Here is a 13,652-nt window from a genome sequence, read left to right as displayed (position 1 = left end):
AAGGCGCACGGACCGAAATGCTTGCATATGAGACCTGTGCTTGCATGTGAAGTGGCTTTAGTTAGGTGCACGGACCTTGTTCTGTCGTTCCTGAGGCAGGACAACTTCCCAATATCCTTTGATCACTCGACAGCACCAAAAGCTATGAATGAGGCCTATCTTCAACCCCAAAATCGGCGACCAAGGTCCGTGAACTCGTACTTATAAGGGACTTGGTGATTTATACAAGCGGCTGCATTTAGATGGTAGGTGCGCTAGCCTAGGTCGATGTGAAAAGTTGATTCTTATCTTCGAACTGGGATATCTTTCATAGCCTTTATGGAGTGAAGGCAATTGGGAGAGAAAGAACCTTCGCATCTTCAGTGACAAGGCTGGCAAACGGACAAACACGGCACCGAGTCGATGAGTCTTCTTCCGCCAGACCGTGGCCATCAGCCCATATCCCCGTCCATCCGTTCATCTGACGTTCCAGATCCGTCGATCGCTCCCCAGGCCTTGGTGAATAATTGACCTCTCCAACCCCACGCCACACAATAATGCCTTGCCAAGAGCTTCCACTCCTCAACCTCATCTAGCCACTCCAACTTCTCAATTCGCTCTCGCTCGTCCTTATCGACCCAATCATCATGATTGAAGAGTTGGTACACATCCCTGGCGCCTTGCCCATCTCCAAAACCCGCAAGTCTCAGGCGTTCTCGTTGAGCGTCGAGCGAGTAGTATCGCTTGAGGGTGCGAAGCTCAATTCCTCGCGACGATAGGTTTGATACCATAGTCTTGCCGAACGCATCAAACGGGCGAATTGGTTCGTACAGGATGATGCCTCGGCCATCTCTGAAATGCATGGTAAAGTAGTTCAGAACGCTGACAGCAGTGTCGGGTGGCAAGTAGCAGAGACAGCACTCGCTCAAGATCAAGGTCGGCAGGTCTTCTTCCAGCCCAGGCAGTATTGGCGGCGACTTACAAGTCAACACTCTCAGGTCAATGGCGTGAAGGTGGTAGGCCGATCCGTTCTCTTGTGGCAGCGTCAGGCGCGTAAGCTCATCAGAAGCTCGGACTGCAGCACGCTTCGGATTCACATTTGCTTCGAAGTCAAGCTCGTGATACACGACGTTATGCTTGTTCGCGCATAATCTGAAGAACCTCGTGTCGGAGCCAGCGCCCAGCGACACGATCTGTTTTCGCTGCTCCGGATGGGTGTCGAGGAATCGCGTGACCAGCTTATCGATCGCTGTTGTTCGGACGTAGGTTCCGCGATTGATGATGGGATATCGCTTTGGCACCTCTCCGCCTTGATGGAAGAATGTCTTGGCGTGGTGGTCGTCAAGGTAGTGCATGGAAATGGCGCTCATCCTGCTGCTGCTGGCATCGCCATCTGTTTGCTGAATGATCCTGTCCCTTGCCTTTTCGACGTCCTCCGGGCCGAATGAGGGCTCATTGTGTGCATCTGTCGGGCCTGGTGTGCCGCGCCTCCCACGTAGCCTTGGACCCCTACGCCCTGAGCGTAGAGCATTGAGGTTTGGTATTGAAGAGAGGGTCTACTTTAGCCATTATGCGACATTGATTTTTGACGGGGACACAGAAATCCTGACTACCGAAACCACCGAGCTGACTACCGAATTGACCAATCGGAGAAAGCCGTAATGGTCCGTGCGTAGGTTAGTACGCGCGCTCGGCTTAAACAAGCTCGACTTTCCGAAAGCAACCCTTATTCCTTTCCCCTACTATAGCAGCTTCTACTAGCGTTAGTCTATTTAGAATCTAATTTTAATCTATTCTAACTCGATTTACTAATCTATTTAAACTCGATTCTACTATAGCCCTATCTTAGAAGCTTATTAATAATAAGGACTACCTCGCATATATCGATACGGCGGGCAAGAATATAAAACTATTAGTAAGTCCTTTTATTATTCTATTGCTATTTATTTCTAATTGCTTTTAAGGCTTCGAGGCATTTAAGTTAGTTATAGACGAAAATACCTTCTTAGACGACGACTAAATTCTAGTACTAAGCGAGGTAATCTATCGCGTTACCGCTAGTAAGGATAACGATATATATTTAGTAAGTTTTTTCTAATCTAAATATATTAGCAATAGTATCTAATTAGTTTTAGTATAAGCTATTCTAAGACTCCTCCGCCCTTCTCGCCTATATATATATAAATACCGACAAAGGTAGATATAGTCTTATATTCGAGAAGAGCAAAGGTTAAGATAGATAGAAGGCGAAGAAAAAGGCTAAGAGTATATAATACTAATCGGAATGGTTTTAGAAACGTTTGAATATAGGCTAATTCTATTTAGAATAGTATCGTAAGATAGCTATCGCTACTAACAACGCCTATATTAACGAAACTAAGAAGGCGGCAAGTGCGCTAAAGCCGAAGACGCTAAAGAAGGCTGCTAATACTACTCTAAAGAAGGCAGACAGGATCGGTATATTATTGGTTTTAGAATAGTTTAAGAAAAAGTACTAATAGTTTCTTATTCGTTTTAGAAAAGCCTGCTACCCTACGTAGCTTACGCTCGTCTAAGAAGAGCAAGGCTAAGGCTAAGTTCGCGGCTAACCTCGACGATATTATTTTAAGTAGGGAGACCTTATAAGTAGGGTTTTTTTAGTATAGTTAGCGTAGCGTTAGAGTTAGGAGATACCCTTCTAATACTAATAAGAAAGCAATAAGTACTGTTAAACTATTCTCAAACTAATAAGAATCTAATAATAGTTCTCGGGCTTTCTTAATAATTTCAGATTTAAATAATTTTTTACTAACTTTTCTTAGGGGCGGTAAGGCTAAAGAATCTTAGTCGGTAAAAGCAACGGGTTATAATACTAAGTCTTTAAATGCCTCTGTTTCTATACTTAATTTAGTACTAATAAATTATAGGTCTAATCGAGATAAAACGGCTACATCTTCGAAAAATCCGATACCTCGAGAAAGAACTCTATCGATAAGTACTAACAATAGCGACGCTAACAAGGACGACGAGGAATCGGAATAGTTAGGACTAAGTCCTATAGCGGTACGGCCTAAGAGTCCTGTCGCTATCCGGAAATCGAGTCCGATAAAAAGGTTTATAATTAGAATACAAATCTATTTAACCTACGACGGTAGAAATACGCCTTAAAAAAATTAACCTTGCTTATAGGACTGCTACGGACGATAAGAATAAAACTAAAGAGTCGCGACGGCGGTAAGTAATAATCTTCGTTTTATCCTATCTATCGTCGACCTCTTACTAATATTTCTAGTATTTCTAAATCGTATAAATTAGCGCCGATAGTAATTTCTTCGGGTAAGTCGGAGGGCTCGGTCTATAACCTAGAGGAAGAAAACCCCCTCGGGGACCTCGAGAAGCTCGTAGTATCCGCTTCTAAATAGAATGTAGTAAATGCCCCGTCGGCGCCTTCTCGCAATCCGAAACTAATAACATCCGTTTCGGATTCTAATATTAAGCGAGAGCCTAGTACTAAAACCCCCCCGGCTTAGCCCCCGAAAAGGCCTACGCCCGAGCCTTCGATTAATCCGCCTATTACGCCTACGCTACTAGTCCGGATAGCCCCTCCGCCTAAGCTAGTACTAGCTTAGCAGCCCTTATATCCTCGATAGGGATTTCCCGATCTATAGCCTCTCTCTTATAGTTCTATTCGAGTGCCTAGATATAAGCGAGGAAATGCGGTAAGCCTACTCTTATTTATATCTTAAACGATTGCAAGTCTATTCTTATTCTATTTAGATTAATTTCGGGAGCGCTATCGGTCTTCTACGTTAGTAGGGATAGCACGATCGCTATCCGACCTATTTACGAAACAGATAGACCTAAGACCTCTTCCGTAGCTGTAAATACCGAGTATTGTTCTAAGATCTCGCGGACGATAGCTTAAGGGCTCTTAGAGCGGTAACGAAGGAATAAGAATAGAATAAGAATAGTATAGGAATAGAATAAGAATAGGATAGGAATAGAATAGCGGGGGAGTTCTAGGCGGGTTAAGAATCTTATAGAAGTAAATACTAGTAGTTATAATTATTTTTGTATTATAGTCTAAATCGTTTCCTATACTAATCTAAATCCTTTAATATACTAATTACAAACCTTTCTCTCTTATCTGTTCTTTTAATACTATTTCCTCGCGAAGGAGATCTAGTATCTCTCGTTTCGCCTTATTCTACTGTTTTAGAAGCTCTACGTCGATCGGCGGTATATCGTCGCTAGTCGCCGGTATACTCGGTAGTGTCGGCGTACTAGTTACTTTACGCAAGGCTAGACTTTCCTTCGCTCGTAACGATAGCGCCGAACGACGCCGCTTTAGTATCTAAGTACTACTCGGTTCTTCGGCGACGATTGTATCCTTATTAAATTCTCGTTCCGTTCTCTTTTCTATCGTATCCCGTTTACGACGGCGGTTCTCTAGATAGGGAAGTTAATATTATTCCGATACTATTCGAATAACGATTACTTATACTATATTAGTATTCACTCTTCGTTGCTAACGAGTATACGGAGTAAGCCCGCTATATTAAACGAACGCTATAGAACTCGATGTTTTTTACAGATATTAGAGTCTTTCGATCTAAGATAGTAGCGCTATTTTAATGTTATTGCTTTGTTAAACTAATCGGAAACCTTTTAGAAAGCTTTAATATACGCATTAATCGTAGGTAGAATTTCCCGATACTTTCTAGTATAGTACCCCTATTTCCCGGCTAACTCGATTGTATTAGTATAGTATCTAATTGTCCGCTAAGTTGCCTTAGGAATATTTAAGAAGGCGGGTGCTAGGCTATAGCGGATATAGCGATAGAGCTTATACCTAGCCTACCTTACTACTTTCTCGTTTAAATAACCTAGCGATAGGATTTATTTTAGATTCTAATCTAAAAGCTTTCTTACTTACCTACTAAAGCTTTAACTTCCTTAATGTAAGCCTCTTTTAATTTCAATCTACGGATACTATCTATCCGAGCGAAAAGGATCGATCGATCGTATAGGCTCTCGTTCTAAATAGCCTTATTAATGTTCCTCCGCTAATAGATTACGTAATAGAGGATAATATATTCGAGTTACACCCTCTAATCGCGGTTTTAATAGTCAATTTCTTAAAGATAAAGTCCTAAGCCTAGGAGAAGCGTTTATTATCGCAATGTTATCGTAATGTTATTACTATAAGAATGCTTTCTTATACCTTTAGCCTACTTTAAGTTTAGGTCGGTTACGACCGCTCGAATTCCTTTACCGTAGATATAGTAAAAGGTTACTGCCGTTCTAGTAACCTTACGTATCTTTCCGAAGACTCGCGTAAAGAAGTTCTAGTATATAGACTCGGATTCTCTACGGATATAGGCTCGGGCGAAGACAAGGACTAAGAATGTATTTAGAATAGAATAACATTTAAATAGTATCGGAATGCGAATTACTTACGAATAGTTCGCTCTTTATCCTATCGTCCGAGAATTACTTCGTTTATATTCTTTTCCTTAATACGTTAAAACGATATATCGACCTCGAAGGTATCGAAGGAAAGGAATAGCGACGCCTACTTTACGAAGAATGTAATAGTTATACACTCTTGTTCTATCTACTATATACCCTAAATATATTGCTAAATCGAATGTTAGTAGAATCGGATTGCTTTAATAAAGTAATATAAATCGAATATAAATCGGATGTAAACGGAATAACAATCGAATAGGAATCGACTTACTTACCGTTTCGGGGTTCTTCCGCTCGATATTATACTTAAATTAGACTCTATTTATCGTCGTTCCGTCTAGGTAATAAATAAGCTTTTGTCGTCGGATTTCCCGTCTAATGTTATTAGTATTCTCTAGACTAAGATAAATTTCGCTAAGAGCGTAAACCCCTTTATCTCGGAGGTACTACTATAAGGCGAACGTCTAAAGGAAGACGGCTTATCCCGTTCTAATTAGTTTCTTAACCGTTTGCTATACGATTCTTATTTGCTTAATATATATAGTGTTATCGTTACTAATAGCGTTTAAGTAACAAGTCTTAAGATTTTATCCTTATAGGATTAAAGCGGTCGTATAGGCGGCGGCGGTAGATAACAATACTAATAAAAGGATACGAAGATAACGTAAGGACATGCCGCAAAGTTAATAGGTACGATCTTCCTTATTTTAACTAGACAACTAATCTTCTTAAGGAAATCTAGTCTAGAGGGGAGGTGATTGTAACCTAATTGCGATATTAATTTATTCGGAATCTAATCCGAATCCATTTGCACTTACGGTATATCCTCCGTAGGCTCGTCCCTTATACGATCTCCGTATACTATCGCTTTGTAATTAGAATCCTAGACTAATTGTTTACCTCTGTAACTAGGCTCTATATCTATTTGTAATCGACATTCTCTACTAGCTTAATCGCACGGAAGCGATAATCGTATTTATTTAGGCTAGAAGAGTCGTAGTTCGTATAGCAGATAAATCCTTCGCCTAGTATTATCCTTTTAAGCTGTTTCGTTTAGTATTAGTATAGGAAACTATTTACATTAGAATGCTATTAGCTTGATATTAGATTAACATTAGTATAGGATTTATTACTTATACGTAGATTAAAGAATCTAAACTTCATCTTATAAGAGTCGTACCTAAAGGCCTTATAGAATGTCCTATTATCGAACTCTTTTCGGAGCGACTAGTAGAGCCTATCGCTGTTATTCGCCTATAAAACTATTAATATTAGAATTATATACCTTAACGCGTTCTTTCTCGCTAGATTAGGATTATCCTCGTTAAACCTTTCGAGATTTAATCTCTTTCTCGTCTTCTACTATTCTTCCGGGACCTCGTAGTAATCTATAGATGCTAGGTTCTCGTATAACTACTAGCACTGCTTAATACCTAAGCAGTCGTACGACGTCTTAGTATACGGTATATTGCCTAAGCAACTAGATATTGTTAGAATAGCCCCCTTCGTTCCTACTAAGGGAATACTATATTATATCTACCTCTCTCTTAGCTATCTTTACTAATCGTTTCTTAATCGTTTCTTAAAGCGATAAGGTCGGAATAATATCGGATTAAGAATCTACTTATATCTAGCTCTAGCTTAGCACTAGTCGCAGAGTAGTCGATTACGTATACGTATCTATCTTCGTAGGTCTTCGGATATTACGGTATCGCGGTTACGTATTCGACAAAACGAGCCCGAATAGCGTCGCGGTTCGAGGTAATAACAATCCTATCCTATTGCAAATAAGTTCTTATTCCTTTAATATTGCAATAGGAATGCCCTTATATATCTTATAACGTTCTTAACGTCGTCGTCGATATATAGTACCGCTAATCGGCTTTTATAGTACTCCTCGTCGTACTCCTTAAATTCTAGCCCTTAGTAGTCCCTCTCGTAGGTATTATCGTCGTTAAATCCGAGCTAAGCAGTCGTAGGGGGGCTATCCCCTTCGGTAAGATCGACCTTAAATTGCTTTTAGTATCTAAATTAGATTTAATCGGAATAAAATCGGAATAGTATTAGAATAATATACGATTTGCAATAGAATAGGCCTCTCCCGCGGTAGGTTTACCGAGGATAGCGGCGTTAGCATCTAGTTCTTAGTATAGGTCGGTAGAATATTTAATATCTTTACTATTCTATAGTTTTCTTATTCGTATTTGTATTTATAGTAAATAGTATAGGAAAGCAATAGGGAAAGGTATGCCTTTCCCCGCACATTGGTATATCATACCTTTCAGCTTAACCTCGGCTAACCCCCTGTCATTTTAGAGTTCCTAACCACCGCGGTAGTCAGCTCGGCGATTTCGGTGGTCAGACCGGCGCTGCGCTCATTTTTGACCGTGTTTCTCCATTTCCTCGGCCTCGGCGATTGTGGTGGCCTCAGGCCCCGAGAGCAATCGCCTCGACATGACGTACGGCGCTCCCTCGGTCGCCATGCCTCGCTCTTCGGAACGTCATGGGAGGCAGCGTAGGGTAGGGTATGGCGTATGGGTATGGGTATGGGTATGGGCATGGATAGCATCGAGGTAGAGCCGACAGTGCCAAGAGCATCCTCCATCATTCCTTCTTCTGCACGCCGGTTGGTTCTGCATAGACAGAAGGCGCGTCCGAGATCACAGCTTAGCAGCAGAAACTACGACTGCGACGCCCAGTCTCCTTGCGACATCAGAGCTGACTTGTATAGACCCCGTCCATTTCCATTCCCGTCAGCTTCTGCTGAATCCTCACCTCTACAACCCCCCAAAACTCCTGATTCTCACGCCTTCGACGCTGCCAAAATGGTGGGCCTGGGTCCCAGGCGCAAGCCTAGCCGTAGAGGCTCCATGGCCGATATTCCTAAAGACCTCCTCCAAGAAATTAAACGCCTCGAAGAGCTCTTCACCGTCGACACGGCCAAGCTCAAAGCCATCACCGACCATTTCATCAGCGAACTCGACAAGGGTTTGACCAAGGAAGGCGGTAGCATTCCCATGAACCCAACATGGGTCATGGGCTACCCAGACGGATATGAGACTGGCACCTTCCTTGCCCTTGATATGGGAGGCACCAACCTCCGTGTCTGCGAGATCAACCTGCCAGAAGAGCGAGGAGAATTCGACATCATTCAGTCCAAATACCGCATGCCAGAGGAGCTGAAGACGGGCAACGCCGATGAACTGTGGGCATACATAGCAGACTGTCTGCAGCAATTCATCGAATACCACCACGAGGGCGAGAAGCTGGACAAGCTCCCGCTCGGCTTTACTTTCTCCTACCCTGCCACTCAGGACTACATTGATCACGGCGTGCTTCAACGATGGACCAAGGGCTTCGACATTGACGGCGTGGAGGGTAAGGACGTCGTGCCACCTTTTGAGAAGGCTTTGGAGGAGCGTGGAGTCCCCATCAAGCTCACCGCCCTGATCAATGACACGACCGGTACCTTGATAGCTAGTGCCTATACAGATCCGGAGATCAGAATTGGATGCATCTTCGGCACTGGCTGCAACGCTGCTTACATGGAACACGCGGGCGATGTTCCCAAGCTCGAGCACTGGAAGATGGACCCAAAGCAGGAGATTGCCATCAACTGCGAATGGGGTGCTTTTGATAATGAGCACAAGATTCTGCCACGCACACCCTACGACGTCATTATCGACAAGGACTCTCCTCGCCCTGGTCAGCAGGCTTTTGAGAAGATGATTGCAGGTCTCTACCTCGGCGAGCTCTTCCGTCTTGTGCTTGTCGACCTTGCGGAGAAGCAGCATATCTTCCAAGGTCAAGACATCTCATCACTGAAGAAGCCATATTCGCTCGATGCCTCTTTCCTGTCTGATATCGAGAACGATCCCTTTGAAAACTTGCAGGAGTCTTATGACCTGTTTTACGACAAGATGAAGATCAATTGCCAGAAGCCAGAGCTCGAGTTGATTAGAAGGTTGGCTGAGCTGATTGGCACCCGATCCGCCAGACTTAGTGCGTGTGGTGTTGCCGCCATTGCCAAGAAGAAGGGCTACAAGACGTGCCACGTAGGCGCCGATGGATCGGTGTTTAACAAGTACCCTCACTTCAAGGTAAGTCCAGTTTCAGTATCACCAACATTTCACATACTGACTTGTATTAGCAACGCGGCGCACAAGCACTTAAGGAAATCCTCGACTGGGAGAAGGGCCGTGATGGCAAGCCGCTTGGAAGGGGCAACGACCCGATTGAGATCCTTCCTGCTGAAGATGGTTCTGGTGTCGGTGCTGCTTTGATCGCTGCTTTGACCCTCAAGCGCGTGCAGGAAGGCAAGGTCATGGGCATTCGAGACGCAGATGCGATGCTCAAGGGCACCGCAGCTGCCAAGCCAAACGCGAGCCAGGCATAGGAGCCTGAGCCGTTGCCCGAACGGTACTGCAGTCGCTCCTGGCCAGCTCTCTGCGATAGCCAGTTCGGCTCGCATGTGCCGGGAAAGCTGGTGGTGAAGGATTAGAGGCGCTGCGCCGTGTGTTACAAGTCACGGTGTCCAGATTGCAGACCGTAGCGCTGTCAGAGGCATGTCAAGTTTGGAGCGAGTTGTGGATATCAAATTCTTGTGTATGTAGCACTCCCTATAGAATGCCTCGCTTCATGCTTCACCGAAACCCAGAATTACGCCAATCTACTTGTCGTGTGTCGTGTATTGCTTCATGCATTGTATGTGGAATCAACTCGACTCGAGGTCTCCATCCCAACAAATAAAAAATCAGAGTCGGTTCCTCAAGTCAATCCTCCAGTCAGTCGCCCAGTTGTATCAGCAGTAGGCATCCTCTCTACTGAACAACACACTTCCCTCCCTCCTCACCACTGTTCTTCTTCTCCTTGTTCTTCTCATCCTCAAGTCCCTTATTCATCTTCCAAACCTTTTGGCCATACTGCTTCAAATTGGAGATGCATTTGCGCTCGTCGTAGGTTCCGTTTTTGCGCTTGACGGCTAGAAGGGCGAGCTGAAGCATTAGCGAGGTCTCGAGCGACGAGTCTTTTGAGAGATTCTATAATGGCGTCACGCCCTCGGGATCAACTTACCCATACAGTCTGTTGGGGAAACCTGCCAGGTCTGAGAAGGTGCTGCGGTGCCTGCTTTGCAGGCTTCGGAACCTGGGGATACACAGGGGATCAGGTTTTTGGGGAGGGTGAAGCGGTGGTTGCCTAGGTATAGTATGTGTGGTTAGTGAAGCGGTCGAGGGTGAAGGTAGAGGTGGACTTACGCTGCTGGCAATTGACGGTGAGGGGCGCGCACATGGTTGCGTACGGTAGGTGCCTGTGTTGAGTTATTGTTGTTGTAGTAGTTTGGATGTTTGGTCGAGGTCGAGGTCGAGGTCGTAGTTAGTAGATTGTTTTTGAGAGCAAGTTTGTAGGTGTCTTGGAGCGCTTTTATAGCAAGGGAAGACGCGCATGCGCACGCGCAAACGTGTCACGAGCAAACAAGAAAAGTGGGGCCTGCATGTGAGATTCAAGGAAGTGAAGAAAGCATTTACATTACTTTTTCTTCAGTTAATTCGCTATTGCGAGATATGTCAAGATCATTTCACTTGTTTCAAGGCATACGCGCTACAACTTCGAATTATATACTCACTAGTTGCACTTCTTCTATTTTCAGCACATCGTCGCGCTCTCAGGTCGGATTTCGTACCTTATACACCAAGAACCTGAAGCGTTACAAATCATGTGTCGACCGCTTACAGTCCGTTGCGATGAAGGCCACCACACATACACCTTCGAAGACATCATCCTTCCCTGCATGGAAGTCGGCTCTTTTGCGTGCAAGATAGGATTATCAGAGCTGGCTGATTTCCAGAACGCGTCAACTTCCTGCATCTGTGCTGAGGTGGACCACGAGCCCGATTGTGTCGCGTATGCGAGGACATGCGAGGCAGTATTGAAGAAGTGAGTACTTTCAACGGGTGTTTAACTGAAGGCGAAGCAGCTTTCGAAAATTACTGATTCTCGCAGGTATGGCGAATCGCTGGCTCGAGGACCGCGGAAGAAGTCTTGGGTAGTAAAATGGTTCGCGGCGAAAGCAGAAGAGCAGGACTGGCAGAAATTGCTCGAGAAGGCTCATGAGGAGGAAGTTGGCGGCGGCCTTCTGACTCGCAAGGAGAGCGACGGGGCTCTTGAGGCATTGCGTCGCGTGCGTTTGGACGTCAGAGGAGAGAAGGAGTGATTGTTGTTGAAAAGTGAGCTCTGACGAGGCCTCACTTGAGAAACTTGACTCCACGAATGTCGGAATGGCGTTTGGCTGCGCGGCTCGTGTCTCAACTGGGCCTATTTGCTTTTGACACGAGTTATGGAGTCATCTTTGTAATCGCATGGATAATTTGATAAAATACTGTGGCCTCTACTGCAAGCTGCACCGGGAAACATGAATTCTTTTCTGAGGTTCTGACTTCGGATGCTGTATTCTCCTGAGCTTCTTGCTTGACTCCAGACAGCATGCTTTGCTATGCCGCTCGAATCTAAAGCGGGTATTTCTGAAGGTCATTTCGACGATGAGTTGACTTCTTCACTGCCAGAGACACAACTTTCCAGATGCCGTGCCAGCACCAACCCAATCCATGGTAGGGTGAAATTGTGCCACTGCTGGTACAGCAGTAATCGAATCTCCTCCAAGCTGTGCCAATTGCTGACCCTTACTAGTATAGATATCCACAAAGCGATTCATATTGCCGATGACAAATCGCTGAATGGCATCCTGAGGCTGCATCTGCCATTGCGCTCTGAGGATAGTTACCCATCGCCCAGTCTGATTGTTGTGAGGTATGATAGTCGCGGGACTGATCTCGTTGTCGGTTAGCGAGTGCCCAGCCTTCCAGTCTCCCGAATCCGAAAAGTCGTAGATTTTGACGGTATCATCGTAGGAAGCTGTCGCGACTTGCCCTGCTCCGTTGAATGCTGCGTGTGAGACTGACAGCTTCGACAGATGCTCGCCAACGAGATGCGGTGCGCGATCACCAGCTTTGCCGGTGATCTTACGCAGGTCCCAAAGCTTTAGCATGCGATCTAGAGATGCTGTGGCTAACAGATGCGGATGTGCCGGATGCAGGCTGAAACCCCAATCTTCTTCTCAGACAGCTGCATGAGTTCGGCGGTTTGATGTGTTGGAGTTCGCATGTCCTTCATGCCAAATTGGCCATCGAGCGTAGTGAAATGTAGCATGTTGGGATCAAGGTGAGATATCTGAACTCCAGAAATCGGAGCATCTTCGTCTTTGTCTTCCGGTGCGTATGCTTCAACAGCCACTCCTTTCTGCAGGTCCAGCTTGCGGATTGAGGAGTCGTATGAGGCGGAGTAGAGCGCGTTGTGATCATGCGGTGCAAATTGGAAGGCCGATATTGTCCTGGTATGAATCTTGAAAGTGGTGATGGCTGGCTCTATTTCGTCGTCGACATCACCGTCCTCGTCTGCGTCGTCCGCTTCTTGCTTAATCTTTTCTGGTGTAGTCTGCGATGCATCGAAAAGACCTAAACTGCCCATTTTGTCGCCAGCGAAAACCAATGCTTTATCCTGGGTAGGGTGAAATCCAAGGGCATATATCCTCTCAGGCGTGATCTTGATCCTATTCGGTTCCGCACCTTCCCACAGCCCAAGACCGCTCATGCGTTCTCTAAGTGCCCTCAATTCCTTATCCGATGTATCTTTGATATCTTGCTCGCTGAACGTTCTCTCGCCAGGGTTCGCAGGTCCCACTGTAGACAGCCAATTGCCTGCGCTATTCCAATTGGTGCCATTGACGATCGCATCATGGAGATTGATGTCGGCGCTCACTCGTTGTCTCTTCGCGATCTGAGCCTGTTGAACCGCTTGATTCTCTTCTTCTTGCTTCTGCCGGGCCACTTCTGAGTCGGCAACGATCCCCTTCAATCGCGACGATGTTCTCCTCGGCCCTTCTTCCTTAATCTCTTTCTTGGCCTCACGCTTTCGTTTCTGTCCAGCTGCCGATGCTGGTTTTGGTCTTGATTTGGGTCCAACTCCGACGTGCTGAGCGTCGAGCTGCAGCTGCTGGAGAAGGGCCTGGTTCTTTGCGATTTTCTCTTGACGCGCTCGTTCATATTCCGACACTGCAGCACCAGTTTTCTTCTTGTTTGCCGCCATGATTACTATGCAAAAAGCCTCCAATACTGTTTAAACAAAGGTGGTATGCAAGTTCAAGTCACAGAGTCGTTGACGTAGTTTCT

General features: G+C 45.3%; 5 protein-coding genes across 5 annotated transcripts; 2 read left to right on the top strand and 3 right to left on the bottom strand.

Annotated features, from left to right (window-relative positions):
* Positions 1 to 431: 431 nt before the first annotated feature.
* Positions 432 to 1,548, bottom strand: MYCFIDRAFT_46445 (uncharacterized protein; the record flags this gene model as incomplete). The annotated part of the gene is given in 2 exon segments (XM_007929782.1): positions 432 to 1,529; positions 1,546 to 1,548. 2 exon segments carry the CDS (start codon positions 1,546 to 1,548, stop codon positions 432 to 434), a joined length of 1,101 nt encoding a protein of 366 aa, XP_007927973.1.
* A 6,504-nt stretch (positions 1,549 to 8,052) lies between these two features.
* Positions 8,053 to 10,071, top strand: MYCFIDRAFT_71146 (uncharacterized protein). Its single transcript, XM_007929870.1, has 2 exons — positions 8,053 to 9,530; positions 9,581 to 10,071. Exons 1-2 carry the CDS (start codon positions 8,256 to 8,258, stop codon positions 9,824 to 9,826), a joined length of 1,521 nt encoding a protein of 506 aa, XP_007928061.1. The 5' UTR covers positions 8,053 to 8,255; the 3' UTR covers positions 9,827 to 10,071.
* Positions 10,072 to 10,250: 179 nt separating this feature from the next.
* On the bottom strand, positions 10,251 to 10,719 carry MYCFIDRAFT_197771 (uncharacterized protein; the record flags this gene model as incomplete). The annotated part of the gene is made up of 3 exons (XM_007930064.1): positions 10,251 to 10,411; positions 10,504 to 10,626; positions 10,686 to 10,719. 3 exons carry the CDS (start codon positions 10,717 to 10,719, stop codon positions 10,251 to 10,253), a joined length of 318 nt encoding a protein of 105 aa, XP_007928255.1.
* A 424-nt stretch (positions 10,720 to 11,143) lies between these two features.
* Positions 11,144 to 11,641, top strand: MYCFIDRAFT_197770 (uncharacterized protein; the record flags this gene model as incomplete). The annotated part of the gene is made up of 2 exons (XM_007930063.1): positions 11,144 to 11,364; positions 11,431 to 11,641. 2 exons carry the CDS (start codon positions 11,144 to 11,146, stop codon positions 11,639 to 11,641), a joined length of 432 nt encoding a protein of 143 aa, XP_007928254.1.
* Positions 11,642 to 11,980: 339 nt separating this feature from the next.
* Positions 11,981 to 13,569, bottom strand: MYCFIDRAFT_65703 (uncharacterized protein; the record flags this gene model as incomplete). The annotated part of the gene is made up of 2 exons (XM_007929865.1): positions 11,981 to 12,463; positions 12,529 to 13,569. The coding sequence occupies 2 exons, from the start codon at positions 13,567 to 13,569 to the stop codon at positions 11,981 to 11,983; spliced, it is 1,524 nt and encodes a 507-aa protein (XP_007928056.1).
* Positions 13,570 to 13,652: the final 83 nt, after the last annotated feature.

Source organism: Pseudocercospora fijiensis, assembly GCF_000340215.1.
Source record: "Pseudocercospora fijiensis CIRAD86 unplaced genomic scaffold MYCFIscaffold_6, whole genome shotgun sequence".
Lineage (NCBI taxonomy): Eukaryota > Fungi > Ascomycota > Dothideomycetes > Mycosphaerellales > Mycosphaerellaceae > Pseudocercospora > Pseudocercospora fijiensis.
Note: the sequence above shows the minus strand (reverse complement) of the source record. Positions and strands in the feature narration are given on the sequence as shown.

Coding starts and splice junctions, on each gene's coding strand:
- MYCFIDRAFT_71146 (XM_007929870.1), top strand. CDS start 8,256: ATGGTGGGCCTGGGTCCCAGGCGCAAGCCTAGCCGTAGAGGCTCCATG. Junction 9,531..9,580: donor ACAAGTACCCTCACTTCAAG/GTAAGTCCAGTT, acceptor GACTTGTATTAG/CAACGCGGCGCACAAGCACT.